This window comes from Neospora caninum, chromosome XI, assembly GCF_000208865.1.
Source record: "Neospora caninum Liverpool complete genome, chromosome XI".
Lineage (NCBI taxonomy): Eukaryota > Apicomplexa > Conoidasida > Eucoccidiorida > Sarcocystidae > Neospora > Neospora caninum.
In genome coordinates, this window is record NC_018397.1 from 2,195,640 (window position 1) to 2,223,231 (window position 27,592).

At 53.3% G+C, this 27,592-nt stretch overlaps 3 protein-coding genes across 3 annotated transcripts; 2 read left to right on the plus strand and 1 right to left on the minus strand.

The window, feature by feature from the left end:
- Positions 1 to 3,583: 3,583 nt before the first annotated feature.
- On the plus strand, positions 3,584 to 6,157 carry NCLIV_055740 (conserved hypothetical protein; the record flags this gene model as incomplete). Its single annotated transcript, XM_003885128.1, has 1 exon — positions 3,584 to 6,157. The coding sequence occupies one exon, from the start codon at positions 3,584 to 3,586 to the stop codon at positions 6,155 to 6,157; it is 2,574 nt and encodes an 857-aa protein (XP_003885177.1).
- A 4,124-nt stretch (positions 6,158 to 10,281) lies between these two features.
- NCLIV_055750 (conserved hypothetical protein) lies at positions 10,282 to 15,623 on the minus strand (the record flags this gene model as incomplete). The annotated part of the gene is made up of 8 exons (XM_003885129.1): positions 10,282 to 10,494; positions 10,748 to 10,806; positions 11,668 to 11,806; positions 11,979 to 12,244; positions 12,456 to 12,599; positions 13,298 to 13,757; positions 14,224 to 15,094; positions 15,520 to 15,623. The coding sequence occupies 8 exons, from the start codon at positions 15,621 to 15,623 to the stop codon at positions 10,282 to 10,284; spliced, it is 2,256 nt and encodes a 751-aa protein (XP_003885178.1).
- Positions 15,624 to 19,410: 3,787 nt separating this feature from the next.
- On the plus strand, positions 19,411 to 23,427 carry NCLIV_055760 (conserved hypothetical protein; the record flags this gene model as incomplete). Its single annotated transcript, XM_003885130.1, has 6 exons — positions 19,411 to 19,909; positions 20,770 to 21,154; positions 21,571 to 21,818; positions 22,181 to 22,297; positions 22,776 to 22,867; positions 23,116 to 23,427. 6 exons carry the CDS (start codon positions 19,411 to 19,413, stop codon positions 23,425 to 23,427), a joined length of 1,653 nt encoding a protein of 550 aa, XP_003885179.1.
- Between the last annotated feature and the right edge of the window lie 4,165 nt (positions 23,428 to 27,592).

Genomic DNA, 27,592 nt, shown 5'->3' on the forward strand with positions numbered 1-27,592 from the left:
GGCGGGAGACGGAGACAAAGAGAGACAGGGAAAAGAGAGAGCCGTGAACAGGGGCGCCAGCGGAGGGCGAAAAAGGCGACCGGACGAAAGAGAAGGCGAAAACGGGGAGTGTTTCGCGAAAACGGAAAGAGAGCAAAAAGACAATCGACTACGCGCGGTCTTGACGTCATGCAGACACTCGTCCCATGGAGGTGTCTTTGCTCTTTTTCTGAGGGGAAAAATCCGAAAATGATACCGATCTGCAGGCGCAAGATCGCGGAAAGAGACACGAACGTCAAAAGCGAGGAAAAGAAGCAAATACACTGCACCCGACGACACACGATTCCAGTGCTGTCCCTCTTTGTGTCGGGCACGCGTCAAATCGAAAGACGCCGCGCCTCGCGAAGGTTTTCCTGTCTCTCTCTTCTTGCCTCGAGGGGCTGCCTGTGTGTCTCTGCCGCGAAAAGGCACAAGGAGACGGGAGGGGGACACGGAGCAGCGCGCAGCGTTCGCGGGTTTTGAGAACCCGGCACTTTTCGTTCGCGATCAGAGGGGAAACAAGCGGGTTTTTCTCGCGACTGCCGCCGTGCAAAAAACGCTGAAAGAGTGCCCGGAGGAAGAAAAGGGAACGAGACCCAGAGAGAAACGAGCGACAGCCGGAGGGAAATCGAGTTTTGTCTCGCCTCGCGGGAACTCTGGGGCCCTCGCGCGCGAATTGAGGCGCCTCTCTTGTGAGCCAGAAGAGAGCCCTTCCTTTCTGCCGATCAGACAGAGAAATGAGCGTTAGAACGTGAGGAGAGATTGTGGTTTGCCGGACCAACGGTCAGGAAAGGCATCGCACAGGGAAAGCTTTTTCAGACACTCCAACTTTGTTTGAAATCAGGAATCCCTCTCTTTAGCGCGTGTGTAACAAGGAAAACCAGCGACCCTCAGGTATGCGATGGGTGTTGCTTGCCAGGCGACTTTTTGAAGATTATGAATCTTCTAGAAGAGGGCCGTTTTTCCCTGGGTCAAGCCCATACACTGTTCTGTCCGTCCGCCTCCGCACGCAGCCCTGAAGGCTTCTCGGCTCTTCTCTCGAGGGGTTTCCCGTACAACACCGCTTTATCTGGGGAGTGAACGGTATCGCCCGCTTCGTGGACGGACGACGGTGAAACGCCAGAAATTCCCGCGAAACGTTTGCATGCGTAGACCGGCTGACTTTGTCGGTTCAGCTGAGCCATGGCCAGTCAGAAACTGCAGGAAATCTGCGCTCGGCACAGATTTCTAGATAGAGAACGCAGTGCACATCCCTATCTGTATTCCGCGTCAAACCCAGTCGGTTTGGTAAGCCTGCTATTCAGCCGTCTTTGTGGACATCCGTCCGAGATGTAGTGCTCAGAAGGGTGCGGAGCTCTCCCTCTGTTTGGCCTTTGCCTGGAAGACCATCTTCCGCGGGAACGTGCGTTGGAAACGTGGGTTGTAAAGGCTGGGTATCGGAAGCGTTCGCTTGAAACCGGTCGCAAAGGGAAAGAACAAGACCCAATTTGCTTTACCAACAGAGTCGAATCGCACGCGCAGTGGAAGAAGTTAGCGTGTAACAATGGTGAATGCACCTTCACACTCTCTACAACCGCCGAGAATCCTTTTACCAGATGTGTGGCAGCGCCACTAGGGCAGGCTGCGCGACTGAATTAAATGGATTTCTCTGAATCCAAAATGGTTCGGCGTGCTTTTCGTCAAGAGCTCGCCGCAGCATTTCCTGTCGTGGCGTCAGAACATGTCCTTGCCAGTCCCCGTCAACTGGAAAACGACACAAACTCCGCGGCGTTAACACCGGGCCATGTCCATGTTGCCTTGCTCCGAAAGACACAAGGCTTCGTAATGACGCAGTATCTGCTTCCAAAGCGATAATAGAATACACGGTCTAGCGCTGATCTTTATGTTCCTAATGCCGGCTTTGTACGGGGGGCACGCAATACCATTCAGATAAAACCTGAAGCTGGACTCCTTGTCACGCTTTATACAATGGGATTCCTAGGTTTATATGGTAGCTTCTCTGTACTAATCTATATAGGTTGCATCCGTGTATTCGTTCATCAACCGTGAGTCCTTTAAGAATGCGGGCTCAGTCCGTCAGTGTTACTTTTTGGGGCAACAGATTGTGTGCAGGCATGAACGTGGCTATTTTGGTGTAGTGCCGGAATTTCTGGAAGGCAAGACGCCAGCAGGTCTTGCTGCCGTTTTGCTGAGGCACAGTCTTGACGGGCGGGGTCTGCGAACATAAAGCGTGAAATCGAGGAAGTCTCCCAAAAGAGAGCGCATCCGCACAATGCAGTTTCCGCTCTAGGGAAGAAGACATAGAAGGGACAACCACTCCACTAACGGGACATTCTGCAACAGAGAGCCGACGAATCGCATCTTTTGCTTGTAGTGAGTGAAGGAACAAGAGGGCATGTGTTCTGGGCCTGGAAAGAATTGCCAGGACCGCGAAAACTCTTGTGTGGTTCGGTGCTGCTTGCCGTTCTTGTGTTTTCTGTGATTGTAGTTGGCATGCCATTTCTCAGATCAGATTTTCCCGAGCTTTATTTCTGCCGGGTCTTCCAGAGAAAATGTGGCGGCATCTGCGGAATCACTGAAAAACCGGAAGGCGAAAGCGTGGTTTGCCGTCGATTCGACTTAAAACAGGTGGTAGAAATCACTGCATTCTTTGCTCATGCATGCCGCCGCTTCAACGCCGGTGAGTTGCAGTGCCTTCTCGTGTGCGGCGTTCTACCCTCCCCCCTTTGTCTTTCCATCCAAAGTGACCATCGTTCAGCAAATATTGTGTTCCTGACATCACGAAAGACGCTCCTTTTGTGGAGGTCTGTCTCTTGTCGTCGAAAAAGATCGGTTTATCGCATGGGAAGTTGCCTCTGGCCCGCCCGACACCACCGCGATTGCAGTCCTGTTCCCTGCAACGGGTTTTACCGAGGGGGGCCAGCCGTTTTGCTTCTGTGAAAAAATCCGCTCGTCGCTCACCTGAGAGCTGCAATTTACCGGCCATGTCGGCTCCGCGTGCGTAAGTCGAAGCGCCGACAAACCTGGCAGATTTCAAGACAAACCGCAGTGTGCCCCAGCCGGCGCAGTTCGCTGCACATATCTCCAGTGTGCGAAGTGTACGTACACCGCACGTGTGCCAAGGACCACGGCTTTTGCGATCATGGCGTTGGAGAGAACCCACGTAGTTCGCCTGAGTCTCGCTTGCGGACAGAGACCTTTTTCTACCCGACAGAGCACCAGGGACGAAAGGCGGCTGCGTCGGCACATTCCCCTCGGAGAGACTGGGCAGCGGTACAACGGCGGTTGAGTTTTTTGCGCTGGACCGTCGGAATTCGAGATTCTAGATGGTTCTCGGACAAGTTGCTGGAACGGCTCGTGGAAAGCGACTGAGGAGGCGAAGCGCACGGAACCGCAGAGGGAAGCAAGAAAACGGCCGGAACAGGCATGAAAGGGAGGAATTCGGTCGAACAATAAATACATAGAAAAACACTGTTTGTCAGGCCTGCTTCCTCCGTGTCCAATCACTCGCGCAGCGTGGGAGTCCGGAGTGCAGTCCCGTTCCCTCCTCTGCTCTTCTATCCCAATGCCCGGAAGAAACGCAGAGGGCGCGAGACCTTCGTCTCCAGCAGTCGCATGTGAATCGTCTGCAGCCAGAACGTCTTCGACTGCTTCCCTGGGTCATCCCACATGGTGGCTTTCCGCTGACCTCTCCGACGTCTTGTTGAGGCGTGCCTCTGAGCCGCTTCCCAATTCTCTCTCTGCCTCGCCTTCTTTGTCCCGTGGCTCTTTTTCGCCCGAGGTGCACTGTGAAGATTTTCTGGCAGACGTGCTCGAGCACTGTTTCCGCGAGCGTGCGTTTCGTTCCTCTCCTATCGACGCGAATGCCCTCGGCATTCACACGTGCCTAGGCTCAGCGGTGAAGGAGGCGGTGCTTGCCTACTCTCGCGACTGTTCTGTCGCCGGTGTCGACCCACCCCAGAAAGACAGTTGGGTTTCCGCAGTCGAAAAAATCGTCTCTCCCCCATCTCCCCTGGTGTCGAATTCCTCTGCCGCTCCTCACTTCCCTTCTGGTTTCCTTCCCGGCAGCGAGGGCGAATCGGCGGCAGAGGAGGGAGAAAATGGAGGCGAGAGGCTCGTTTCGTCTTCTCTCCCCGCTCCCCTTTCTCCCTCCTCGCCGGCTGGCGGAGGCGGGTTTGAGACCCAGCGGAGCTCCTCGCTTCTTGCCTCCTTGCCTGCAGAAGAAGAACGGCAAAGTCCGTTTCAGCTGTACGTGTCCAAGCGACGACGAGGGCGAAAGAACCGGAAAGAAAGAGAGGAGCTGAGGGACCGCAGAAAGGAGCAACACAACGGACACCAAGGCGGAATGCATCCCGGCAGGTTTCCTCCTGGGTATTTCCCCACACCTCCAGAGCGGGGCCAGCTGGAGGCCCAAGCCGCCCCCCGCTCCCGACGTCGCAGCAGAAATGGTGCACGGGAAATCTCCCATTCCGCTTCTGTCCCGTCTTCTCGTTCGGCGCCGCCGCCTTCGACACCCTTCCCCCCTTCGGCTCCGGCATCTTCTGCTCTCTCACCTGACCTGCTTCTCTTTTTTGCGCCTTCAGACGATGCAGAAAGAAAAGACACGGCGAGCACAGGCGAGGTATCTATGCTGGCCTTTTGGCGGAATCTCCAGTTGCGTTTCCGCAGACGTCTTCTTACGTCTCCTCCCGAAGATTTCAGTTCTTGTCAGGTTCCGTCTCTCGCTCCAGCTTCTACCGTTCGGTCTTCGTCTCGTGCTTCTCTGTCCACAAGTCTCCCTCCTGAGGAACACATCGACAGCCACACCAGACAACCAAAGCCTCTAGAGACCCTCTGCGGCAAAACGTGCCACTACACGAATCTCTTGCGTACTTCCTCCTCTTCCTCCTCCTCTTTCTCTTCGTCTTTCTCTTCTTCTTTCTCTTCTTCTTCCTCTTCTTCTTCCTCTTCTGTCTCGTCTGCTCTCGCTTCCGTTTCTTCGTTTGATGAGGTCTTGCTTCGGCGCGTGCCGTCCTCTTGGCTCTTCAGCGCAGTTCGGCCGGCGCCCCCACCGGGTTTTCGTTTCCGGCCGCTGGTGCTGGACGGTGTCAACGTTGCGACGGTGGAGGTGAGTGCGCGAAGACGCAGTTGCCCAGCGCGGCTCTTTGCGGCCTCTCTGCGCTCGCGAGCCGAGACTTCACAAGACAGGTTCCGTTGCGAAGCCTGTGGACGGCCTCTCGGGAACGCCGAGCTGTCTTTCGACGGCTGGCTCCTCGAAGAAGCCGTCGATTTCTTCCTGCAGGCGAAAGCAGCCTCCATTTGTGTGGTTCTGCCCGCCTGGCGGCTCAAGGAGGCGCGCAACTTGGCCGTCCTTGCTCGACGGAGAAAGAAAGAACGACTCGGCGGCTCGGCTGCGACCTCGGCTTCCCGGCAGGCCGGGGGCCACGAGACCGGAGCTGGCTCGGCGTCCTCGGCCCTTCGGCGCTCTCAGTCAGTGGGAATCGCAGTGGCGGAGTCCCGAGGAAGGAGACAGGAGACCGGAGACAGAAGAGACGCGCTGCAGCGGTCAGGGTCCAGCGCAGAGCGCCTGGGCCGCGTGAGCCGGAGGCACAGCCACGTGCACGAACCGCCTCGCGACCTCGGGAAGTTTCCAGTGTCAGCTTGCCCCTTCTGCAATTTCAAATCTGTCTCCACCTCTTCATCTGAGGGGCGTTCTTCTTTTTGGCGGCATCGTCGCGCAGTGATGGTGGGGTCAGATGCAGTGCTGCGTTTGGAGAAGAAGGGATTTCTGGTTCTCGCGCCGAGTCGGTTTCCACAATGCTCGTTCGATTCGGGGTGTTGCGTCGAGACCACGTTTTCGTGCTGCTACGACGATCTGCTGGCCCTCACGGTCACGGAGCACCAGCGAGGCTGTCTCATCTCGCGAGACGGCTTCTCAGACATTCTCAACTCTTCGCGCGGCGTCGCTTTCCGCAGATGCATTCTGCGGCACGTGCTCCGCTTTCGTCTGAGCGGCGGGCGGTTCCAGCTCGAGGAGCCGGGGCCAAACTGGGCCCAGCGCAGCTGTACGTACACCCCAGGCCTTTCCGTTCGGACGCACACCTTGCTTGCACTCTACGAGACAAAAGAAGCAGCGGAAGCGCGCGAAACCAGAGGGTAGGCGAAGAGGTACAGATCCCTCCGGACTGCGAACCTGAAAGAAAGAGAGATTTGGGAGACCGGAACAGGAAAAGCGGCGAGAAGGGAGACGCAGAAAACGCGGCAGAGAGGCGGGCAGCGCGGGGCTGTCTCAGAGAGAACTGGTGTAGAACGGTGGACGTCATCGGGAGAAGACGATTGAGGAACGGTCGAAAGAGAGGCAAAGGCGGTGAGGACGGGAAATCCGGGATACTCGGGGGCGAGGGCGAACGAGGCGGTGACAGACGCGAGCCTCGCGAAAGGGAGGGAGAGGAGCTTCGTGAGGTAGAGGGCGTCGCAGAACAGCCAGAAGAGGAGAAAAGGGAGAGGTGGGACGAGAGAAGGGAACGGCAGTTTGGAAAATCGCGGTTCTAGGGCAGCGCAAGGAGATGGGTGTCCTCACCTTTAGCATTTGGAAGGAAAGGAACGGGAAGGTGAGAGAATACAACGGAGAACGGAAAACGGACAGTTAGGGAGACGGGTTTCACTGACAGGTATGGAAGGACTTTCGTTTTTCTTTTAAAGTAGAAAGCGCGTTCTTTTCTCTTGAGAACAAAGAAGGCCTTCTCTTCCCTGTGAAGCAAATGGCCGAGGAGAGAGAACGCTCCACAGGGGACAGGGAGAGCTCGTTTTTTTCTACACGTTCTCAACTTTCTGCATCTCCCTTGTGTGTGTGTGTGTGTGGGAAGGAAGTGGACGCGTCCTACATTTTCTTGTCTCTTTGTTTCTTGTCGCCTGTATTTGCTTTTGTCACCCCGCTTCGTGCCTGTTCTCTCGGCTTGTTTGTAGCGAGGTTCCAGCTGTTTTTGCGTTTGAGATGGTACAGTGTGGCCTTTCAAACGCTTCGCATTTTCAACGTCGCGGCCTTTATATGGAAAGCATTTCTCGCTTCGGAGACACCTGGTGTCTCCAAAAGGACGCGGAGAAAAAACATCGGGTCCACTTCGAAAGCCTTCATCCAGTTTCGAAACAGATGCCATACCACCAAGAATTCGTGCATTTCGACTAGACCCACATGCGGCGGGAGGCCGCCTGAATCTGATATTCGTCCAGCTTGTCTACAACAGTTGGATTTTTACATATATAAACTTTCTGCACTGTCCACTGCTTGGTCTTGAAAAGCACAAGAGAGAGCTTGGGTCCGGAAAGGTTCTTCAGGATCCCCATCAGTGGTCGGTTTCTAATGCGCATGCCCGCCTAGACAAAAACAGACCTAGGGGAGTCGTGGCTCTGGCGCCCCAGTCGAACGTCAGGTTTTTGCTGCAGTGTCCCCGTTTTTCCTGCTTTCTCCAGACCACGAGTTAGGTGAAACAGAGGAGCTTTCTCTAGGCTGCTCGAACTGGAGTGCCGCAGAACAACCTCCGGGCGAAAGGCCTCACAAAGTATGCATTTTTGCGCGGAGAAGCATCGACTGAAGGGTGACAATACATATAGATTTGGATATAGATTCAGAGAAATAGGGGGAGAGATGGATATGGATACAGATAGACAGATTAATACAGACAGATGGAGGCAGTTCGTAGAAGCACCGATGGGACGAGAACTGAATCGACGCCGTCCAGAGAAGGACAGGTGGATTCGATCCTGGAAAGCAGAAGGCGAGGAAACTGGAATTTCAGAACAGAGAGGCGCAGAGGGAGGGGAAGAGAGAACCAAGGTCACTCGCTTTTCAAGAGAGGAGAGAATCAGAAAGCCAAGGAAGAGACAAAAGAAAGGAGAGGGGACAGGCGCTATCAACGGAGACTCTGAACTGTGTCTCCTTTGGTCTCCGGGGGGAGTCGTTCGTTTCTGGGTCGGCAAGGCCCCGGCACCTGGCGGAGCGTGGAAATTTCCTTACACAAAAGTTCGATTAACCATTTTCCACCCACACCGGACAGCAAGGCATGTGGAAGAAGCAAGAGAGCAGCGAGACGGACGGCACCGGAAACGCCTCCTGGATGCACCAAAACCTCTCGCAAGAGGCGCTCCTGCAGGCCACGTTTTCTCACAAAAATGCCCTTCCGTCGGGAGCGGCCTTGGCCGATCTTTGCCAGTCGCCTGCATGCGGCTCCTCTGTAAAACGGAGAGAGGGTCAGAGACTCCTCCAAGGGAACGGTTCGCTTCCTTGCTCAAAGAGAGTGAAAAGGCGATCACGCTGCAGAGGCGAGCCTTCACGGCCTCGCGCCGTTCCACTCAGGGGGCGCTACGGCGCGCGAATCTCAAAAACAAAACGAAGATGAAGGAAAGGAAAAGGCGGGGAGAACTAGGAAGAGAAAGGAAAACGCGGAGAGAAAGATGAAGGGGAAAATAGAGCGGAGACAGGAGGAGGAGCAAGCGTAGACGACGAGGAAAAAGAGGAGAGAAGAGAAGGAAAAGAGTACGACGACCAGATTGAAGGGGTTTTTACTGAGCAACAATGACTTGCCCGCCTCTGGCGAGTATCTTTCGATTGTTCCTTCTGTCCAGGAGCAAAATGGGAGGAAGAGCATGCATCCCACTTCGCGTCGCGAGAAACTGAAGATACACGGACTGACTGCCTCCGGGCGCAATGCGTCTGCATTGAAAAAAAGAAAGAAATCCCCAGCCGATTTAGAACAGAAACCCGCCGAAGAGCTTACACACACCCAGACACGACGCACACACATCGAAACCAGGACTTATTCGGATACACCTACATTGATCACCCTCTATATAAATACATATGCATGCACATGCGAGAAGACAAACGAATGATTATTCAGATGTGTCGTCTCTGCTTTTCTGCCTTGCAGATGCATTGTGATGCACAGCATAGATAGATACACGCAGATAAATGGGTAGATAGATACAGATGTGATAGATAGATAGATAGATAGATAGATAGATAGATAGATAGATAGATAGATAGATAGATAGATAGATAGATAGATAGATAGATAGATAGATAGATAGATAGATAGATAGATAGATAGATAGATAGATAGATAGATAGATAGATAGATAGATAGATAGATAGATAGATAGACAGAAATAGACATAGACAACGACAGGCGTGCAAAGACCCAGGGCATCTGTCTGCAAAAGCATGAACATTCCAAATGTAAATCGGGAGCAGTGGGCGTGTGTAGAGATAAGCGTCGCTCTGCACAGAGGCGTGCGTGTAAAAACTTGCCCGAGATCCTTTTTGGAGCTGAGAGGAATGAGTGCGGGAGGTTCATCGGCGGCGCCTTCTTCGCGTTCGGCGCGACTGTCTCCGGCCCCTCCGGCCGCCTGGTAGACGCTTTGCGTGTGATGTTGGTAGTGGACATCGCGAGGGAGAAGCGCAAGCAAGTCAACCTCGAAACTCTCGCTATTCACCACGGAAAGGACGGCCGTGACGAGCCTTTGGAGACCAGGCTCCGTGACGCAGCTCAGCGTCACTTGCAGCGGCGTGCGCGTCGACAGCTGACACTCTGCGCCAAACTGCGACCACACGGCGGGGCCCGACGAGTCTTTGATGCTCCTGAACAGACACAGAAGTCTCTCCAACTCTAGGTGGACGTGGGAGAAAAACGCGAGAAGCCACTCAGAAACCAGAGAAAAGAGAACAAACAGCGAGGAACCGTACGTCGAATGCACTCGCAGGATCCGTGTATGTACACAGGTATATGCATGAATATATATGCATATATCTAGGCCACAAAATACGCGTGTATGTCTATCTAGACCTATCTATCTATACCTATCTATCCACACCTATCTATCTATACCGATCTATCTCTATCTATCTATCTCTACCTTTATATACATATATATATATATATATATGTACATGATGTATGTATATGTATATACTTGTGTATCAACATGTACAGATAACGGTATGTACGAAGTGTGCGTTGGTGCCTATCGCCCTCTATAGTTATTATGCGTGTATATAGAGCTGAACACGTCTGTGCACATACAGATATAGATATAGACAGATGGGTGAATAGACAGATCGAGGTGAATGGGGAGGCACATGGAGAGAAAATTACTCAAGAGGAGTGTACGAAGGCTGACTTCCGGAAATGGAGACAGAGACGTGAATCCGCGGTCCTCAGGTGGCGTTTCACGTCAGTGTGTGTGTGTGTGTGGAAACGCATCTTTTTTTGGCATTTGCCTTCCACTTTACCATTTGAGACAGAGCGGCAACACCGTTTTCCCCGACGGGCCGTAGCGGCTGTCTCTTCTTCCCAGAGTCCCCGCCCGCTGACCCCGCCCTCCGTCGGCACCTTCGCGAGAAGACTCCCAACGCGGCGCTTGGTGAGACAGGAAGGAATCATCGAGACGCAACAAGACGCTGTACTGCTCTCCAGCTTGAAGAGTCACAGGCAGTTCTCCCTACCAAAAAAGCACAACACAGGCATATATATATATATATACAGAGAGAGAGATTGGGACCGAAATAGGTCGATTTGAACGTACGTATATATATATATATGTAAATGGGCTTGGAGAGGTCCAGATGCCTATTGATATGTATTTTGTGGTCTGAGACTGTGTATCCATCTCTCCATGGCTGTCTCTCCCCTTTTTTTCACAAGTCCGCTGTGTATCTTCTCGGTGTCGGTGCGTCGCGAAGCGGCGGGCGTACCTGGGCGTGAGAATTCACACTTCGCAGAATAACATTTTCAATCGTCAGAGGGACGTCTTCTGTGAAAGAGACGAAACATGAAACCCCGGAGACCGGAGGCTGTTTAGGAACTTGCTCGGCGAATCAAAAGCCACGCAGAGATACGCAAGTATGCTGACGCGGTGAAACTCAAACACGTCAAGTACGGCTTCCAAAAAAAACTGAGGAAAGCTTCCAGTGTGGACACATGAAGACACAGAGAGACACTCGTCCCCTCTAGGGATAAAGTAAAGGTTCTCTGCTTAAACTTCACTCTGAAATATATACACGCCGATGTCAAGTGTACATAAATACAACCAGTTCCTCAACATATGGGTATATGGACAGATATAGATTTATAGGTATAGATAAATGCATACATACTTAGCTACTCATATACCTACACACATGGATACGCATGTATATACATGAATAATTGCAAAAAAAGCAGAAGGGAGCAAGGCCTAGTTCGTTGTGGAAATAGAAGATGTAGCTACAGTTACACATTTGTAAGCAACCGGAGGTAGGTGCACGTACATCTACATGTGAGCCGCTGAGTGCGAACGCTGTCGAGTTTTTGTCCTTCTCGTCTACCAGGGAGATCCGGTTGTGCCACCGTCAAAACAAAGGGGTGAACGGTCCGTAACGAGAGGAAAGGAAGGACACAGACAGCAGCACGGACCGAGAGAAGAAGAGACGAAGAAGAGAAGACACGGGAAGAGAAGAGGCGACGAAGAGAGAAAAGACGAAGAAACAAGAGAAGAGGAAGAGGAGACGACGGGCGAATGCCACACGTTGCCTGTCCATCGGTTTTTCGTGGATAAACTCCACCAGAGGAACGTGCAAGTCTAGGACGGCTTCTTCGAGGCGTGACGCCGGTGAGGGAGGAGAAATGCGCTTACCCGTCGTGTTCTCGATCTGGACGTACATGAAGGAATCCATGAGGGCCGTTGTGACCTGAAGAGGCCGACGGACGCTCAGCGGGCAGAGCGCGCGGTGCTCGACGACTGCACTCTGCATTTTTGTTCGCGCGGCGGAAGCCTGGAGGCACAAGGCGCAAGCAGAGCACTGCTTTTCGTGAGGATTCGCTGCTTTCCTGTCTCTTTTCTCCTTCGCCCGAGGCCTGTCGACGTGTCTCTCCCTCGTCGACGCGCAGCCTCTCTGGCTTCCAGGCCGGAATCTCTGTTTTTGCGTCACTTTTCGTTGGCCTCACCCCGATAGCGAGAGAAGAGAGCGACTGGACAAGGATCTCCGTCGTCCTCCCAAGGCGGTCGCCAAGGCCGTCGTCGCGCAGCGGCTGTTCCTCCGCACCGAGTGGAGGCGCCCACCACGCTGCCGTCCCCGGGCCTCGCAGGTCCCTCGCCGAAAACGCTCCGAAGCGCGCGCCCGTCAAGGAGGACGAGAACGGGACACTCAGCAAGTCGAGCGTAGGAGCTGCCAAGTCGCTCTGGAGAGACACCGTGGAGGCCGCGCTCAGCCCTGAAACAGCCAGAGAGGAGAGAGACAAAAAGGCGGCAACGCGGGATCGGAAAGACACAACTGCAGGTCTTTGGCAAAACTGAGGGGCAACACGAGCCGAGGAGGAAAACGGTGGAGAGAGAGAGAGCAGGGAAAACGATGAGTGTCCTCAGGCCGCCTCAAGAGTGGAGATTCGACAAATGCGTGTGGGTGTGTAGGGCATGCGACCGACCGTGTGCGGCAGCCCAAGTGCTGAAGGGGATTTGAATGGATTCCCGCATGGCGTCGATGGGAGAGAGAGGCGACGAGTCGACCGGCGTGACGGCGAAGGCCAACTCGAGGAGCAGCAGCTTCCCAAGATACTGGGGATTGACAGCTGTAGACAACAGAGAAGCAAACGAGAGAAAGAAAGACAAGGTGGAGACACAGGAACGGACACGCGCGCGAGAGACGCGAAGCAAGACGAAGAAGAAGGAGAAGGAGAAGAAGAAGTGAACATCGACGGAACAACACAACTGCGGACCAGCGCCGCGGGTGAAGCGGGAGCGGTGACCAGTAACCAGTGAAGAGAGAGAAAAAAAGGGAGGAGGGCCCCACAGCACGTGTAGACAGAAGTGCAGAACGAAGAGGAGAACGAGAAAGATGTCAAAGTGTCCGAAGAAAGGAAAGCGGGGACCTGGCGAGACTCAGCTCTCACGCTCTCGGCCCAAAAACCATCACCACTTTAGGGAGATAAAAGCGCAAAGACCCATCCTGTTTCGTCCTCGTGGCGTTTCAGCGAAAGACGAAAACGCATACGAGTTTTCCTTGTGGTCCTCTTCCGCAATTTACCTTGAACTCGATAGTGCCGCTCCGTTTCCCCCGCCCCTGGTGTAACAATCGCTGTTGTGGCCTTCTCACGGTTTTCGTCTCGCGTCCTCTTGAGCTGTTCTTCCTCTCTCGGTCCCTTCTTTTCTTGCCCTCGCTCGTTTGTCAGTCGCGGCGGCGTTTTCTATCCGCTGGGACTCTGCTCCCCCCTTCGCACCTTCCCCGGGTGTCCCTGCCTTCTCCCATGTGCGTCTCTCCGCCGCTTACTCATCGGGATTCGAATGTCGACGATGAAACAGAATCTCTCGGAGCGAACTTGTCTGAGGACATCCTCAGAAATCCCTGCTTTCCCGAGCATGGCCGTGTCGATCCGCGTGACGGCGCCTTCTCGTGAATCTTCCCCGTCATCTCTTCGCGTCCCTTCTTCAGCTCCAGTCCCTTCCCTCGCTGCTTCAAGGCCGCCGTGGCGACCCGACGCCGCGAGTGCTGCCTGCGTCTCTGCCTCGTCAAAGACCCGCCGATGCTGCGTCTCTGCGGCCTCGCCGTAAAAAGAACGGGGCCCAAGCGGCGCCTCTTTCTTCTCTCCTGCGGGCGCATGCGCCGCGCATGCAACTGCTTCGTAGGTGTACGGCGTGACCTCGACGCTCGCGGACTCCTGAGTGTCGATCGGGAACGCCTGTGCCTCCCAGAACTGGCAAGAGAGCGCGGAAGGCTTCGACTTGCCTGGCTGAGGAAAGTGTTTTTGTCGCGACAAGAAGAGACCGCGAGGAGACTGGAGGCTTTTTGGAGACAGTGCGGGAAGGAAACGAGCCGAGAAAAGAATGCGGCGCGTGCGCGCGGACCGGATGGGATGGGGGCGATGCTCCCGGAAACACCGAGAAGGGAGTAGAGAAGAAGAACGAGAACGGAACCGGCGCACACACACACACACACAGTGAACGACGAAAGAAAAAAGGGGACAAAAAGAACGCGATACTCCCAGAACAAAACACGGAGACCCTAGGTCCCAAAAAATCGAGTCACTTATTTCGCAGTCTCTACATATTTACAGATAAGTACACATAAACGTATATATATATATATATGGAGATGATGGCCGGTCAACGTCTCTCTCCACGCACAAACACAGAGACGGGAGAAAGATGTAACTGTAGCAGATATGCGGAATGCTCGGTGATTTTCCTACGCCTCACCTTGCCGGGCGTTCCTCTGGCGTCAGCTGAGACCAGGTCGACGGTGGCAGAGAGCGAAGAGAATTTGCGAATCCATTCTTCGAGCGCGACGGGGCCCGCCTGGAGAACAGCCTCTGTGGGAAGGACAATGGCCGCCAGCTGAAGCAGCTGGCCTTGCAAGACTTGCTGCGGTCTCCACTCTGGCACGTCCGGCAGTCGGCCAGCCGCGAGGAGATATTTGCACACTGCGAGGACCTCATTCGCTTCGTCGGCGTCGAAAACGTCCTCGCCTGGTGAGCTGCGAGGCCCCAGAGAGTCTCTGTGTCCCTGGTTCTCGGCGCGTCCGGGCGCCTCCGGCAACGCGGCGGCCTCACGGCGCTTGCCTCGGTGTTGGGCGGCATCTCGGGAAGCTCTCCGAGGCCGGGGAATGATGCCTGCTGCGAAGAGATCCGGCGGATAAATGACATACACCGCTGCGTCGTCGAAGCCGCAGCCTTTCTCAGCTTCCGCCTCTGCGGTGCCTGTCTCCGGACGGTCCCTCTGCGTCTCTGGGCGTGCATGCGGCGCCCCGCCCAAACCCGCTCCGGCGCTCGCCCGCGCTGTCTCTGCCCTCTCGAGCCCGGCCCCGGTCTCCGCACTCACAGCCAGGGGACGCGAGGAAGAAAACGACGAGGAGGGACTGGCGAGAAAGCCGCTTTGGTACGCGTCAGCCTCTCCACGTCGGGGCGTCAAGGTCGGCGAAGCCTCTTCGAACGGGCGAGCACTGCGAGCGCTGCGAGGCGAGGAGCGCGAAGACGCGAGGGGACTCCGCGGGCAGGGCGGCGAAGTCGCCTGGCTAGTTGGGGCGCAAGACGACAGCGGCTGAGGCGTGGATGCTCCGCTCGGAGGCATCCTGAAACAGCGCAAAAGAAGAGACAAAGGAGCGACGCGCGTCAGGCGCGCAGCACCGGACAGGCTCGGCTTCTCGCAAGGCCTTTTGGCCTCGTGTCGAGAAGCCGCAGAAAACACCCGAACGCCAGGACAAACGCCGAAGGAGAGACCAAGGAAACACAACAAAAACCCATAAAGAATTCACATGTACGCAACGATACAGAGAGGTGTAAGTTTTTCGGGGTGGCTATATGTACATACACATAAGTATACAAATACAAGTGTATGTGTGAACATATGTATATCGATGTGTGTGTAGTGTCAGTGAAGAGATCCGCAACTCGAGTGATGAAAGGAGTCGATGGGCACTGGGGCGGTGAGGGGACGAGTACCAAGATTCAGAAGGAATGGAGAGGAAGAGCGAAGCCAGGATCAAAGTTAGCTTACCTGCCTCCGTCATTTCTGCCTTGACCTGGAACATTGAGCGACCGGGTCCTGTCCCCGACAGTTCCGCCTCCACCTTCGCTGCCATCTTCCGGAAAAGAAGCCATTGAGACAGGAGCCGGCAGAACAGCCCTGCCGGCCGTGAGGATTTTTGCGGGACAAGAGTGGAGACTGGACCGCCAAGCGCGTGTGGGGGCGTTAACTTGAAGAGATACCACGCTCTGTAGAATCTCTGGTATGTACACAGCGAGCCCTCGCCATGTATATCTATGTCTTACGTCTCCACATGTATATGTGAGGGTGTGTATCAAACGGTGTACGGGCGTCTAAGAACGGGTATGTCTGTTGCACAGCCCAGCTTTTTAGGCCCGCATAAAGGTCTTGGCAAGTGTGCGTCCATTTGAGGAACCAGACGGACTGCGCGCGGACGAAACCCCGGCAGGAGACGACAGCGGACGAAGAAGAAAAGAGCAAAAGAGAGGCTGAATCGTAGAGCAGACTCACGGGCACGAGGGGCATCAAGTTTCACAGTGTATGGAAAGCACAACCAAAGGAAAAGCCGAGAGAGAGGAACAATGGCCCACACAGCGTCTCACGTTATTGTGAGTACGAACGAGCAGTCGGAGCATCACGAGGGAGCGAGTGAAGGCTGTGCAGAGAGGAAGCCTTCCGTAAAAAGTCCGAATGCGGAGAAGCGGGGTAGGTCCGAGGGCGTCGGGAAGCGTACTCAAGAGAACGACTATAAACAGAGTTTTTCCACATCAGCGAGAAGCCGCCTTTTTGTCTCCGGTGAATCGCGCGGAAAGGCAAGGGTCGGAGAAGGCGCCGCTCTTAAGTAAAGCAGCGCGAACGGCAGAAAGAGGAAAACGAAGCGAGAGAGAAAGCGCCCTGGGGACGCGCTTCTTTCGGTCCTGGATCAAGGAAACGCCTTAGCAGACACCCAGGTCGTCTCAGAAACAGCCGCGCAGAGTGGATTGCAGAGAGGCCACGTCCGTCCGCCTCGTACACATCTGCATGTCCGCATCCGAATAGACAAATATGTGTTCAATAAACGTGGATGTGTAGATCCACAGATGCGTTCGCTTGTTTTTCGTCCAATCGGAAACGCGCAGTTCCTACTGAGCGAGCTCTGCCCGTACGCGGCGGCGGCGGCGACTCACTGGGTCCGCAAAAGCCCGCCGAAGGAAAGAGACGATTGGCGGAGAAAATTGAGCGGAAAGAGTACCAAACACGAAGTTTATTGGGAAACTTCAGACCATGTGAAGCAAAGCGTGAAAAAACCGACCAACAAAACGCCGCTAGCGCGCATGCAAGGTGGCTTCTTGCTGGCTCAGATCACGCGCACTTACGGTGTCTGAAGAACTCGATCGTTTTGAGTGTGCTGTACTCCGCGAAATTGCAGCCAGAAAAAGGATATTCCCCCGCAAAAGGTTTCCTGGAGTCTCCTATTGTGGGAAACGAAACGAGAAGCATAACTCGCCGACGTATTGTTATCTCTCCCCTGCCTTGGCGTAACGTTCGGGTCCTGCGGCGAATTTCTTCCGGGCCTCGAAACCCTGTTGAGTTGGCTCAGCGCTTTATGACGTTCCGAGCTTTTTTCAAGATCCCAACAAATAACCGATACTCTGGAACGTGGAGAAAGGCTCAATTCTCGTCAGAACAAGAGAATGGCGTGGATGTGCAGGCAAATGTCTAGCCCGTTCACCCACCCCCCTCGAAAAAGTTCCTGGCTAACGCCATTCTCTCGTTTAAAATCCCGAGTCGTTCCGCTGCAGTTTCCCTCGTTACACCCTTCAGGTGGAGCGTCCTGAGACCTTAACATAGGCATTCAATGAACTGGAGAAGAAAATCCCTACAAAAGTGCCTCTATCCCTCAAGTTGCAGGTCACTCGGAGGGAAAAAACATCGGTGGACATGGGCATCGGACACCTGCGTTCCAAGGTTCAAGTTTCCTCTGTTGCTGTCTTGGTCCCTGAGTAGCAGGGAAACCGAGGTGCCCGTTCTTTTCGAAACACAAACCGCCGAGATGGTTAATCGTATAGCACTGATTGTGGCCGGCCGGACAGTCTAGACACGGATTCAAGTTTTCCACCGGCTGGTCAGTGCCCGTCGGGGCGAGCTCCGGCGGTTCTGTTCACGGAAAACATCATAGCAGCCAATTTCTAGCGCTTTAAGGTTTCACGAAACGCACATCCCTGAAGATGAATCACAGAAGAAAAATCGCTGAAAGGGTGAAGTGCCCTTCCTGCGATTCACGCACCCTTTCAGCAGCACGACACAGGCCCGTCTTCGCGGCAGGGACAGCGCAGTGCGGTTATTCACCTCCACAGAAAATCTCAGTGATTCTGAAACCTTTATGGTTTTCGCTGCAGGACATCCGTACTTGGTAAGTACTAACATCTGGCTAAATGACTCTAAATAAATAGTGCAGAAATCAGTGGGCTTAAGCGTAGTTTTTGGCTATTCGTCAGTAGTCAGAATATCAATGCCGGTAGAGTCCGCTCGATCGAGGAACAGTGATACGCAGTAGTGTAAGATATACGTTACAGCTCTTGACTCAAGAAGATGCACCCCGGGAACTCCGAGCATCTAGTGAGCGATACTTCCTGTCGCGTGACCTTGACGCAGAGTAAGTTCCACAACATCGTGTGGCGTTCGGTCGAGCAGAAATATGTTGGAGGCACACAAAACCATTTCCGGCATGCAAGTCCGGTTTGCCAGCCAAACGAAACCCGAAAGTGAAACAAGTGCCACAAATGAAAGCAGCTACTTATGGCAGACAAAAAAGGGTTCAAGAGCATCGGTTCCTGTCAGGGGTCCGGGCTTCTCTCGGACTGCGACCGTGCTGTACCATGAAATCCGCTATAGCGCACAACTTCAGTAAGCTTGAACCGCATGGTTTCATCGTGTGAGGGAAAAGGTGTATGGCGGAACATTAGAACCTTTTCTCAAGTATGTGAGACAGTTCCATAGATGATAGCGGCTTCACGGGGGGACTCTCTTCTGACAAGCAAAACCCGTGGTAACCCTATCCGCGCCGCAGCTGCCTCCACTGTGATTGAACAGGGCTGAAGCTCCGGATGTCGTTAACAGGTCGGTAGCTGGATTTATTACGCAGCACGAATTGGGTTTTTTAAGTGTCATGGTCTAGCATTGTGTTTCCAGAGGTTCGTGTTTTTTTGTCAGAAATTCACAACCTCTGTCGACAGAGCGCGGTGTCGACAGCAGAGAACGCGAAAAGGTCACTCCACACTGGCTGGTTGAGCAGCATAAACGCTGCCGCCAAAAACACGTCTACCGAGTCTCTGACGCTCCTTCTGTCCCCTTTACAATCGAGGAGTTTTATGTCAGGATGACTCTTTGGAACACAAGTCTGCTCTCAAGGATGAATGCAAGCATAAACCGCAACTGGGCAGCGCGTGGTGCCTTGCATGCCCAGCGGATCTTGTTTTTCAAGACACGGCACGCGCCACGTGGTAAAGCCTTCGCTCAACTAGCTCGCTAACCCTGTTGAGGGCGAGACGACGGCACGACTGCTCATTGGAGATTCACGGCGATTGTGCCACCGATTTTTTTCGTGTGAAGTGTTGGTCAGAGAAAAAGTTATCTGCTCAAATCGGAGGCGATTTCCCGGTCCCTGCAGTGTCTGGACAGCTCGAGCCATGAGGCCGCTGTTGCCACAGGACGCCGCGGGACTCTGATTGTTGCCAAACTTGTTCTCGACGTGGAGTGCTGAGTGTCGGTCTCTTTTCTTCCAAAAATGTCCAGTCAATTCCCATTTTCCCTGCCGGTCTTGCAAGGAAAATGATAGTCAGGCTGTGCGGGCGGCTCTCGAGCCCCAGTAGGGCCGCCTCCATTCCCAGTCGCTCGTTTCGCTATCTGGCTCCCGACGCCATGGTCCCGCCGGGATCTTCCCGTTCGTTCCGCCTTTGTCTGTCGTCACATGTCTCTCGACAGGCCCTGCTGTTTTTTACTCTGTCTGCCCTACCTTTCTTTCTGTGTCTTTCGTCCCTCACGCCTGGGTTGCCTTTGCCTGTCCAAGCGCTTCCACCGCGGTCGCGCCTCCGGCACTCCAGCGGACATTTAGAATCACCTTCATTGAGTCCTTCCGCGCGGATCTTCCTTGAGACGTCCGAACCTTACGATTCCCCCGAAGACGATCTCCTCGAAGACGGCGATGATCTAGAACTCTCCGGATTGGCCGACGATGCATATCGCACGGCTGGAGGCATTCGCGGTACCGCCGGTTCGGGTGGAGATCCGGCAGACGCGGATGTGACAGCTTTGCCGGGTCCCGTGTTGCCCGCGTCAGACGCAGGCACAGAAACTACACCTCCCAATGATGTCTCTGCCTTTCCATCGCGAAGCTTGCCAACGGAAGATGGCAGCCAAGGTAGGGATTTACGAGCGTCACTGTTTCTACTCGACGATCGTGGTGCCCCTGTGGGGTTGTCCCTCGTCGAGATTATAAGGAAGGCACTTGAAATCCCAGGGAACTGGCATCGCGCTGAGACGCTTGGTTTCTTTCGAATAGTTGCGAAATTCTCATCCTGAGTGAAGTTGTACAATGAATACGCAGTGCTGTGCATTAGGCAATGCTCCCACTGGCCACAACGGTGAAGCCCCCCGAGCCATCAAGCTTGAAAAACTCAGTGTCCGTTTCCAAGCCGAAATCCAGAGGTCACATCAGAACAGGACTCTGTGAAAGTCGCTGCCTAACGTATATCACAGATCGGAGTGGTTGTGAAATTCGTCTCGCTCGGCCGCAAGTTGGTGCCCAATGCAAATCTCTCTTCTGATGAACGTGTCGCCTGTCGATCGTTTCGGCAAGCAGCTGAAAGACACTTTGAAATCCACATGTGGATCATGTTGTAAAGGGTCACGTTGGTGAGGATCCCAGCTTTGTTGGCGAAACAGACTCTCTTTGCAATACAACGGATGAAAATCTACGTTTTGTACATGCTGGGAAACGTACTATCTTCTCTATTTGCTTGGGGCAAAACCAACAGTGCGTCTTTTCTTTGCAAATAAGTGAGATACGGCAGGCATTCGGAAAGGAGTGCCGGGAGGTTCAGCCTTTGAGCAATCTCAAACCCTGGTCCGTGCTTGGGCCAAGCTTTGTTGCCTTCTTCGGCAAGCGCCACGCTGCTCCGCCAAAGTTCATTTGTGGCCGCAGCCAACGGCGTCATGGCGGTTTTCAGTGCTCTTCTTGTATACATCTTGTGTTCCCATCTTTCTCCTGTATGTGCGTAGATATCAACAATCTGGATGCCAAAGCGGACGCGCTGTCGGGGATTGGGTCTGATGGCAAACTCAACGATTATGACATTGACCTCGGCCCGACGGCGTATGAGAAAATCAAAATGAGTCAAGAAATTGCGCGCGGAGCAGCAGAAGAGGCCATCCCGAGCGGTCCAGAAAACACGCCCTCCGTTGAATCTGACGGTGATGTGTCTGAAGGCGTCGGCGGCCAGGCGAAAGAGAAAGCGAAGTCAAGTAACAGCCTGGAAAAAGAAGTTGCGCTCCCTGAAGCAGCCGAAGGCTCACCGTGCACAAAAGCCTCTGTAGAGACTCGCCTTAAGGAAATCGGGTGTCCTTTACAACTCACGAACAAACACTTCGCACTCGACTACAAACAGTAAGTTAGATGTCTATGTTTGAGAAGTAAACCTCCCAACTTTGTCGAATATCGTGAGACTGTAGCAGTCACCTGGTATTCGAACAATAATTCTGGTTGCACTTTGGAGCAATCCAAAGACACAGACATCGGGAAGACGATGCTGCGAATACTTTTCGCGGAGTCGAGTCAATACCGTTTTTCAAATAGGAAGTTTACTTTGGTACTACGCTGCCCATAAAGGTCAGGGTCTATGCAGTCGTTCCAGGGCGGAATACTGCAGTAAGCAACCCCACCTACCCGGGAATCAGACTCTAGAAGAAGCTTCTTGGGCTGTTCGGCACGAGAATGGAGAATCGTCGACCAGATGCAGGGAATGGGCTCGGAGCGTCTATTCGCTGTAACTGGCTTTTGGTCTGCCTCTTCTTTGCACTCAGAGGAGTCCGCATCAAGGGTCGCGAGTTTAGAGAGGAGAGAGCGTCGAAAGTTGCCTACGTGCCTCAAGCTGTCTCTGAAGCCCCCTCGTACGAACCTCTCGCGGGCATCGTCCTCGTTGCTGATATCGATGAGCCGGGGATCGGATCTGACGTACGCCTGTTGCATCTGGTCGTCCGTCCAAGCGTGTGCGAAGAAAAGGGAGCAGAGCGCTGTACAATCCCGTATCTGCTTCCTCCCGTCCCAGTTGGTGAGTCTGGGTTGTATAAAATTTGTCCTAGTTTGCTGTATGTTGTCCGACCGTTTTTACTGTGGCCTGACGTGTTCGCGTGTAGTGTCAGCGACAAAGGGTACTTGAATCCCGAAAGTGGTCGAATACTCTCAACCACACTCAGCTAGGCCCCCTCTGAGGTCGGTTACCCGTGTCTGTTTTCCTTGCTTCAATCAAATACCCGTATGATCGGTGTAGCCTTTTGGTGACAAGTTTCATCTCGAAAACGTATAATCAAGAGCAGTATTCTTACACAGATTTTGCTTTTTTGGGTCCTCGTACCGTATCGACGGAACACTTTTGGACGCGGTGCTGTATTCGTATCCTTTTCAACTTTTCAGCGGAACCGGCGCACCGAATCGTAGCTCTGGGTTTCGATTCACCAACGGGAAAGCGTTTTAAAATCACGGAGGTCTTGAAGCTTATTCAGCAGAAACCTCAAGATGTCGACCTTCGACGTAAGTGGTTGAGATACCAGCAGTCGGCACCCCGTCATCTGCACGGATGCGATTCGCTGGGGGCTTAAATCCCTGCTTCCCTAGTTCGCTTCCATTTCGTGTCGCTCGGGTTGTGCCTTGGCCAGAAAATAGGTTGATGCGAATCCGCGTACTAGTTATATTACTGATGGCTGACCTGCCAGCCTCCCCCGCCAATGTCCACCGACGACGTAGCGGCGTAATTTCGTTTGCTCCACGCGGCGAGCGTCTTGCAGTACCGTGTGTCAGACACTTGCGCAGGCTTGGTTTTATCGAGACAAAAATCGCGGGAAACTTCTGTTGTACTACTGCACACCAGCCTCCGGAGAAAAATGGGATCTACTGTCTTGGTCAGTATAAGTTTTCTTCCCTCGTGTCATGCTGATCGAAGGCAACTAGCGATATCCGTTATACATTTTTTCCCATATCATGCGCATCTGCTGCCCGCTTTTCCTCGTAGGTGTCTCTCTTTCAAGACTCATCGAAGAAAACGCCGAATTCTTTCGCGTCAACACTGGGACCACCGCCTCCCCTTCTTGGAACGTTTTCAAGGTAAACGATACGTGTTTTCTGAAATAATGTACTTCGGTCTACGCTACGGCGTACACGTTTCGTGCGGTGTATTGCCTCGTTGTCCCTTCGGTTTCAGTCGATGGGTTAAAACTGTTTGACACCTTGCGTCTGCGCTGGCGACTTTTCAAAGCACTCTTTCATGTCCTGCGGTAGTAAAAGGGCGTTGATTGCTGTAAGAGTGTGACATGCGGAGCAGCAAGATTGCGCATGTGGATGTGGCAATGCAGGTTTATAACGCGGGGCAGGCCGTGTCTTCTGGGGAAGGATCGAAAGCTCTTTCCGCCGTAGATGTGCCCAGTAACGAAGTGTCGAAGGACGCCGGCTCGGAGAAGCAAGCAACTGAAACTGCCGAGGCCCACGAAACCGAAGGTGATGGCGCAACGAAACCGGAGTTCGGCGGGTATTCTCCAGGTTCTGGGGGCCAACTTAAGCCTTCGACTATTTTTGGCTACGTGCTCGGGAGTTTGCTTGTCATTGCCGTGTTCGTCGGCATTGTCGTTGTCACATCGGACTGTGTCTCCGGAGCTACAAAGAGCTGATCGCTATTTGACCCTTGAACTGCCTGTGCAAGAACATATATATATATATATATATTGAACCGCTGACTGGCGAATTCCAACACGTTTTAGTGCCGCAAGCGCATTGCTGTCGAGCGGTTCTTTTTACTGCACCCGGTGGACAGTGGAGCGTGCACGCAGGAGCGGCTCTCATTTTGTTTTGTGCCATGAAATGTCGCTGGTGGCAATTTTCTTTGGAAATGCTTCAGCTGTACCTGCAAACCAAGGCAGTGCTTCACAGCTTGCACTCTCCCTCTCCTGAAAGTGCATGAAAATATATTTGCTGCCCTATGGTGCCTTTGACTTCGTGGGGAAACTTTCTTGTTGGTAGGCTTCCCCATATTACGACATTGGTCGACTGCCACTAACGCACGCGCGAGGTGCACGGAAGAAAACACGTGTTCACATGTCGAGGAAGTTATCCAGGAGAGGGATCAACGAGAGTAGATTGGCTCATTACAGGCAATACGTTCTTGCGGATTCCGCTGGACCATTCTAGTGTTCCAAGACGGCCAATGTGGTATCTAGTTAGCCGGTAGACCAGTGACAGCAGCGTATCTTAACGGCTTCACCTACAGTTGCAGCAGCCTCTGGCAGCGAAGGAAAAGGGAGCACGGGTGTCTAGATTAACACTGCCTGGGAAACACGGATGTTCTGCTGGTGCAAACGAGGTAGGTACTTCTCACAGAGTATGTTGATTGGGTATGGAATCTCTGCTGCGTGAAAGATGGCCACTAATGAAACGACACCCATCGAATATAGAGAGTTTGAATGTCGACGACACACCGCCAGCATGATCTAACGAATGTTTGCTTCTATCGACATGGCGTGGACCATAATGGTTTTGTCGTCGGCGAGAGGCAGCTGCATTTTTGTTGGACGGCATCGCTGAATTTGGCATTGTCCTGCACGCTAATGGTTACGCCTGATGGCAGCGCTATAGGCAGCCAACATACAGTTGCACGGGTTTTACATCGGCGAACACCAAGTAATGAAGATTGCCGCAATGGCGGCTCACGGCGTGCTTGTTAATGGGAGAGTGGACCCCTCTGATTCATTGTTTGAGTCAGTGTCAACCCAGTGTTGCCGCGAAAAATAAGAATTTTCGTGTGTGGGCGAATGTCATGTTCATGCGCTGACGGTAACCCGATCGGTAGTAAGTCGGCTGTCGACTGAAGTGAGAGGCTGCCATTATTCTAACAGCCCAGGAGACGCCAACTCTGGTTATGACCACACAAAATGTGGAAGTGTGTAAACGAGCAGAATGTCCGATTCGTGCACGCAATTGCTAGGGCAATGCACGGTTGCCGCGGGGCAGGTTGGTTTTCAAGATAAGCATACTAATCCTTGACACAATCGTCAGGTTGGTCGCGTCGTAGCCAATAAATCGTTGAGCCACCGCGGTCTCTTCAGCCACAGATATATCCCACGATAAAGTGAATCTGCTGTGAAATGCTTCTCTATTCAGAGATCTACCGACAGATGGAAAAGAGCTTCGCTGTTTTTTAAGCTAACACTTGTTCGACCCAACGCGACTTCTGTTGTGTATTAAGCACAACCATTGTCATTTCCGCTTCAACAACCTTCTTTATTTTCTGTACATGTCGCGGGCCAAAAACAAGTGGCGTTGGTCGCATGAAAACAGAAGAAGAAGAGAGTCAATTTGCCTCGACACACTAACCACAGAAGCGCAAAGCCGAAGCGTGCCTGCGGAGAAGCCGTGGTTATACGTTAACCTCGTTGAGGAGACGAATCAAAGGGTTGAACATCTCCGTCGGTCTTTGGATGGTCTATGCTCGTTCACCGACAAGAACTTGATGGCATCACTCTGAATCTCATTAACACCTGAAAACAGCGTGGGGGGGGGGGGTGCGAACGGATGAGATGTACCCACGCACTGTCTCGTTTTGGGGAAGTGGATTCGGTTGACAGATTTTCTTCTCTGTAAAAGTCAACACCCTTTTCCCTATTCTGGAGCTACGTGGCTCGTCAGTTACTCGATAATCTCTTTGACGTCTTACTCGACTGTACAAATAAAGAAAAGATGGACCGCCAAGGGCCAATACGCTTTGCGACTTGCACGACTTCCTGGCAAATGTACAAACAACTTCTGCCGACGGCTATTTCCCATTGCATTGGCATCCTGCTTCAGGTCGGGGGCGTTCTTCTCTTTTGCCAGGCTGCAGCAACTGGGTAAGCCTCTCGCAAGGTGATGAGTTAATCCAAGAGTTCCCTTTTTCGGCGACATACCCGGTTTCAACACGCCCTGGACAACATGCGCGGAGGCGCAGGAATTGCCGGTTTTTGGCTGTCACGAAAAAGACCTCGGATACCGAAACGGGCGGCCTGACTGATCACTATTCAGAATCATCAGTTCAGGCTAGCAGCCGAATTCAGCGTCGTTACTCCTTTGGAATAGGAGCTTTAGTTTTTACCGAGTCGCAGTCCCTGTCGGATCACTTAATCACCTGCACACGGAAGGGAACGTCAGTTTCTGTTCTGTCCACTAAGGAGCGTCCTGCGGCCGAGATCTTCAAACTGTGGACATCCACTGATACTGCACACGAAACAAAGGTACACATCGCGGAGGCTCGCCGCACGGATCACGCTGTGCTCTCCCCTGCACCGGTGTACCTTCCTTGCTTGTTAACAGGACGGAGCAACAGCCACCGATTGCTCCTCCAGTAACCGTTTCTCCGTCGGGCGGCACGATTGGTATCTTGGTTATTATGTTGATCGGTTCAGTCTTGGCCACATGGTGCAACTGGCACCTCTGGTTCACACGGAGACTCTACGCTGTACCGAGGACTGAAGGCTCACGCATTACCCGGTCCAGCGGAGAGTGGGCGATTCAATAAACCAACAGAGCCTCATGAACGTGAGAAGAGCGACAAAAGAGGCAAATCAAGAGCTGCTCATCCCAAAAGAGGACTAGCATCATAATCTCAGACGTGGCGTGGATCTGGGCGGCTGCTTCCGCTCTCGGGGTCCTCTGTTGCTATGAGAGGAAACTAAGCGCCGGGAGTGGCGCACTTGGTCGCACGGACATGCGTCGACCTTCAAATACCCCACCGGCCGGGTTCTCTGCGAGTTCCTTCTCCTAGTTGCTACTGCACCGATACCCCGTATTTGCAGTTTCCCGTCTACAAGTTGCATGCTTTTTCTGCGGTTCGCAGAATTCCACGGTGACGTATATATCGAGTCCTACCCTATGTGGCTGCAGGGCTCCATGCAAATTTAGACAGTGCGTGGAGTGTTCTGTTCCAGGTATGTCCATGCACTTTTTTGAGAATCACGTGTAGGGATTCCCCTCTCATACAACAGTTCGCATGTGTCTAGCAGGCCGCACACGCGCCGCACTGTCGTACCCATTTGGGACGTTCCAGTCAGTCTTCTTGGATGACTGACAGTTCCTCCATGCCACGCAAGACAAAAGTTCTCCTTTGTCCTCAGTCGGCGACGTGGAGCTACCAGCTAGATGTAAAGGAATCCGCTGGGGCATGTTCTTGCACTAACACCCACACCACACGTCTCCCGCAGATGAGCAACTTTTCGTGCGAGATCATAGGCCACGTCACATCTGCGTCTTTGTGCCAGAAGGGTGGGCTGGCTTGCGCTTATCCTACTCTTTCCCGTGGAGAAGTGATTCTCCAGGTCCTACGGAGCCACATATTGGCCACGGAAATGCCTGAGTGGTCCACAGCGGAATACGCATCACGCTACGAGTGGGTACTTTGTCACTGTGTGCGACGGTGATCAAACAGATGTGACTACTTCCCATGATGTCGCTTGCCTTCGCTAAATGTGGCATAATGCAACGAAAACGCGTGTGCACTCGCAAGCGGAAGTATTTCTAGGAGACACGTTCGGTAGCCGGTTGTACCGACAAACGAGGAGACGCGTTACAATATTCCACGAGACTCGGTCTTCACGCGCGACAAACGACAGAAAAGAAACAGCTCCCTGGAGCAGGAGCAACTTGAACTTTTCTTCAATCCTTGAAACGCGCGCTGCAATGGAGCACTCGGAATCGCGAGAGACCGACCGAGCAGGTGGTCCGGGGAAGATGGGAAGGGCAGCACAGTTCCGTTTTTATGCAAATTAGACCATCCTATGTTTTAACGAAGTTGTTGAAAAAAGTTTTCCC